The sequence below is a fragment of the Vigna angularis genome, chromosome 6 (assembly GCF_016808095.1).
Source record: "Vigna angularis cultivar LongXiaoDou No.4 chromosome 6, ASM1680809v1, whole genome shotgun sequence".
Lineage (NCBI taxonomy): Eukaryota > Viridiplantae > Streptophyta > Magnoliopsida > Fabales > Fabaceae > Vigna > Vigna angularis.
This window is the reverse complement of record NC_068975.1, coordinates 7,792,625-7,797,888: the sequence shown is the minus strand read 5'-3', so window position 1 is coordinate 7,797,888 and position 5,264 is coordinate 7,792,625. Positions and strand designations below refer to the sequence as shown.

The 5,264-nt window shown below is 49.5% G+C and overlaps 1 protein-coding gene across 1 annotated transcript; it reads right to left on the bottom strand.

Annotated features, from left to right (window-relative positions):
- Window positions 1–1,413: 1,413 nt before the first annotated feature.
- Window positions 1,414–2,943, bottom strand: LOC108341410 (uncharacterized). The gene has a single exon (XM_017579097.1). It carries the CDS (start codon window positions 2,941–2,943, stop codon window positions 1,414–1,416), a length of 1,530 nt encoding a protein of 509 aa, XP_017434586.1.
- Between the last annotated feature and the right edge of the window lie 2,321 nt (window positions 2,944–5,264).

Genomic DNA, 5,264 nt, shown 5'->3' with positions numbered 1-5,264 from the left:
GTTGGTTGGCCGACGACCGTTTCATCTCTATACTTTAACCTTTTACTAGTGAATTTAAAGTTTTTACTTTCCTATCGTTCGAATGTTCCTTTTATTATCCGTTTAAGGTTTTTCACTTGAGCGCTATTTTAATAATTTACTAAGAGTCTGTTAGGTTTGGCCGCCCGGTTAGAGACATCATTTCGTGAACTTCGTTTATTTTTCTTGAACGCGATGATTTCAACAATTGAAGTCGTCCTTTTCCCAATGACTACTTTTTCAATCTTGGAGTCGAGCGGCAGCAGTTCTATTTACGAACTCACCATTCACCACCCGTTCGGACGTTTAGCATTTGAACCCGGCGGTAGTGGTTCTATTTATGAACTCGCCATTCACCACCCGTTCGTTTTAATGGCTTTTGGGTGGCGGTGGTTCTATTCATGAACTCGCCCTCTTCAACCCAATTACCCTTATTTGTGTTGGACGACACATACTCTTTTAGCAACAGCCCGATTTCTGATTAATGCATCAATAATTAAGTAGAATAGTGGAAACCCGTCGTCTTGTATTATATATCTGAAACGAAAAAGATATTACAAAGACAATTTCAACTGAAATAAAATTTCAAGTGCAAAGCGTTCCACTTATTAGGGACGGTCTGGCCGTTCGGGTGGGAGAGACGGTATGCTCCGTTCTGAAGGTCTTTAATCACTCTGAAGGGCCCTTCCCATTTTGTCACGACTTTGCTATGGGTGAGGGTTTTTCATGCGTCCCCCGTCTTCCTCTAGACTAGGTCCGCTTCTTTAAAGCTTCAGGGTCGTACCTTGGTATTATATTTCCTTTCCACCATTCATCTCCAGAGTATCCAGGTCTACTTTAAGTCCTTCCTTGTTGACAAGAGGATCTTGTGGCTGCCGCCGCAAGGAAAGTTCCCCCAATTCTACTGGTAACATGGCGTCAGAGCCGTAAGTAAGGGTGAACGGGATATAGTCGGTTGTTCCGTGTAGGGTGCATCGGTACGCCCACAAGACTTCAGGGAGTTCATCCACTCACGCGCCCTTCTTCAAACCCAATCTCTTTCTTAGCTCGGCCACTATTTCCTTGTTCATGGCTTCTTCCTGACCGTTCTTCTGGGGATGTTCCACCGAACTCGTAACATGTTTGATCCCCAGACTTTAATAGAACGAACCCAATTTTTTGTCAATGAATTGCCTGCCGTTGTCCATCATGATCGTCCGTGGGAGGCCGGACCGGCATACTATCTTCCATACAAACTTCTGAACCTGCTGGGCCGTTATTCTTGCGAGAGCCTCGGCCTCCACCCAAAATGAATTTCTTCTGTGCCTGTCCGGGCGGGAAGGGTCCTACTATGTCCATTCCCCATTGGGCAAACGACCATGGTGAGACTAGAGCATGTAATTTGGTTGGGGGAGCCTATAGAATATTAGCGTGGGCTTGGCATTTTCTACACTTCCAAACAAAGTCCCTAGCTTCTTCCTCCATCGTCGGCCAATAATAACCAGCTCGGACAGTGCGGGCCTTCAGTACGCGCCTGCCGGTGTGGAAACCGCATATACCATTGTGAAGCTCATCCAACATGTATTGTGCCTCCGGCCGAGCCAGACATTTCAGAAGAGGGGTTGAAAATCCCCTGTTGTAGAGGTCGTCTCCTATGATGACATATCTTGAAATTTTACGGGCGTCCGCTGGTTGAACCGGGTGTCCGTTGTCTTGATCTTGCATCAATTTGCGAATTTCGCTACGCCAATCCTCCCCGTTGCCCGTGTCGATAACTAGGCACTCAACCGAAGGCTTTGACAGCACTTGCCGGAATAGGGTTGTCAGGTGGCCCTTTTCTTTCCCGCTACTAAGCTTTGACAGCATGTTCACCCGGACATTCTCCTCCCGCGGGATATGTTTAATATCTACCTTCTCAACCTTTTCAAGCAAATTCCGGGCTTTATGGAAGTACTTGAGGAGGTGTTCATCCTTCATCTGAAATTCGTCCTTCATCTGTCTGACGACGAGCTGGGAGTCCTTACGATAGGTAAGTCGGTGTGCCCCCATATCATTAGCCAGGGCAAGACCAGCTATTAGGGCCTCATATTTGGCCTTGTTATTGGATGCCTTAAACTTGAATACAAGGGAGTGTTCCAGCAGGAAGTCGTCCGGTCCTTCGAGGACTATGCCTGCACCCCCTCGTGCCCTTCCGGAGGCCCCATCGACGTATAAATTCCACTCGCCTAGATCGGGAGTTTGTGGCAACTCTACGGCGAAGTCAGTCAGGTGCTGACCTCTAACCGGTCCTCGGGGTTCGAACCTTAACCCAAACTGTGACAACTCTACCGCCCAACTGACCATCCATCCGGCCATATCAGGCTTCCTCAGAATCTTGGATATTGGATGGTCTGTTCGAATGACCACCTGGTGACTTTGGAAGTAAGGACAGAGTCTTCTGGCCGCGTTGAGGAGGGCCAGTACCACCATTTCCACCTGTTGATAACGCGTCTCGGCATCTTGTAGTACCCGGTTGATGAAGTAGATTAGTCGGGGCTCTGGCTTCTCTTGTACTAGCGCGGCGCTAATTGCGGTTGGCGACACGCCTAGGTAAATTTGCAACTCCTCCCCCGGCCATGGTTTGTTCATGACTAGAGGGTTGGTCAAGACACCCTTAACCTCCAAAAATGCCTGCTTGCACTTGGCATCCCATCCTTCGACGCTGGCTCCTTTCTTCATTCTCTTGACGATCAGTTGTATACGCTCGGGAAGTTTGGGAATGAACCTAGACAAGGAGGTGAGTCGACCCACCAATCTCTGGATTTCTTTGAGACTGACAGGGCTTCTCATATCCAGGACGGCTGCGCATTTGTCCGGGTTGGCCTCTATGCCGCGAGCAGTCAGCATGAAGCCCAAGAATTTGCCGGCGGTTACCCCAAAAGTACACTTGGCTGGATTCAGCCTCATGGAGTATCACCTCAATTGTCCGAAGACCTCCTCCAAATCCTGGATATGGTCGCCGCCGCACCTCGATCGTACCACCATGTTGTCAACATAAACGTTCATGTAGAGGCCAAACTGTCCCGCAAAGATCTTATCCATCAGGCGCTGGTAAGTGGCACCTACAATTTTAAGGTCGAACGACATGACGTCATAGTAGTAATTAGCCTTCTCAGTTATGAAGGTCGTCTTCTCCTGATTCGGGGCGTACATCGAAATTTGGTTGTAGCCGGAGTAGGCGTCCAGGAAGCTGAGAATATGATGGCTGGACGCTCCGTCGGCCAGACCATCAATACTTGGAAGCGGATGAGAATTCTTAAGGCATGCCTTGTTCAAATCGGTGTAATTTGTGCACATCCGTAATTTTCCACTACTTTTCTTGACCATGACGACATTTGCCAGCCAGGTGGTGTAAATCACCTCTCGTATGAAGTTAGCCTCCCTCAATTTGCGCACATCTTCATTAACGGCCGCGCTTTTCTCCGCGCCTAACCTCCTCTTCTTCTGAGCAACCGACTTGTCCTCTTTGACTAGAGCCAGCTTGTGTGACATTACTGAGGGGTGGATGCCTAGCATGTCAGACGCTGCCCCAGCAAACAAGTCGCGATTACGCCAAAGTATCGCCCGTAATTCCCGTTCCACCTTCAACTCCAATCCTTCCGCGATGCGGGTAGTCTGTCCTTCACCACACCCTATCTTCACCTCGTGCAGTTCTCCAATCGGCTCTATCCGATCATCCGTATTCGTTTAGGATCGAGGTCGGCCATTGCCACCTTTGAGCTGACCGACCGCCGCCGCATTACCCTGGGGTGGACCTTTAACCCCGCCGCATAACATTCTCGGGCTTTTTTTTTGTCGACTCTAACGGTATAGATGGTTCCTCTTTCCGATGGATACTTCAACGTTAAATGTGGGGTGGACACTATTGCCCCAAATGCGTTTAAGCATGGTCGACCTAGAAGGACGTTGTAAGACGTGTTGACATCTACCTGCAGATATCGAACCTTTCTCTAGTCACCTTCCCGTCCGGTTCCTAAACGAGTACGGAGGTCAACATAGCCTCGAGTGTCCACCCGCTCTCCTGCAAACCCCACTATCTGCTCATTGAATGGCACAATAAGGTCTTCTGACAGGTCCATACGTTGAAAGGTCTTCCAATATAGAATGTTGGCGGAGCTTCCCTGATCGATCAACACCTTGCTTACCCCATACTAAGCGATCTCTTTCGTAATCACCATGGGGTCGTCCTGCTCCAGGTCTGGAGCATGAAAATCGTCATCCGTAAATGTGATTGAAGGCATGGATCTCTTGGCTATCTACACTGCATTAATCGAGCGAAGGGCCCTAATATGTCATTTCCGCGCCGATGAGGACGATCCTCCCTAGCAAACCCTCCTCAGATGGTGTTAATGCGGTCATGTAGCGATCGGTCATTGCTTCTACTTCTACTCCTGCTCCGTCGTCTCTCTTACCGGGAACGATTGCTACCGTAGTTCCGTGACTGTTCCCTACCATCGTGCCTCGGCAGACTCCTGCGAGGACTACGTGGTCGTGCTGAGGAGCCAATGTAGCGTTCGATATGTTCGGTCTTAACATACTTCTTCAATTGTCCAGACCGGATCAGTTCCTCGATCCGGTCCTTGAGGGTCACACACTCCTCTGTGGTGTGACCCAAGTTTTGATGCCATATACAGTGCTTGTTCCCGTTGGCGCTGGGCGATGTCGGACGCCTTTTTGGCACCTGTATGAGTTCAGTGCTCAAAGCTTCTTGTAATATGTTTGCCCGGGGGGCGTTCAACGGGGTGTATTGTTGGAAACATGGACCCTTGGGAGGCTCCTTCGGTCTGACCCCCTGGTCTATCCCGACTGTCCTCCCTGGCTCCTACCCTTCGATTTCTCCTTTGCTTCCTGGGCCTCCTTCCGGTAGGATTGCTTCATTTCCTCCACCCTTATTTCGTCTGCTGCCCGCTCACGAAACTCCTCCAAGGTATTTAGCGCCCGTCGACAAACACTTTCCTTGAACGATCCTAGTTTGAGCTCGAGTAAGACATACTAAAGAGCTAACTCAGAGTTGAGACCCTTTACCCGCCGAACCATCTTTTGGTAGTGGTTCATGAATGCTTTCAGTGTTTCGTCCTTGCCCTGCCTGAGGGCGGAAAATTCAAAGATGGTTAAATCCTGGGAACGACAGGTGGCAAACTGTCGTCCGAACATGGCCTTGAGGCCCTCAAAACTTTCTATAGAATTGGGGGCAGAGAGTTGAACCATTCCAGGGCTTCTCCTTCGAG

What these genes read in the sequence shown, in the direction of transcription:
- LOC108341410 (XM_017579097.1), bottom strand. Translation starts at nt 2,943, where the DNA reads ATGAGGCTGAATCCAGCCAAGTGTACTTTTGGGGTAACCGCCGGCAAA.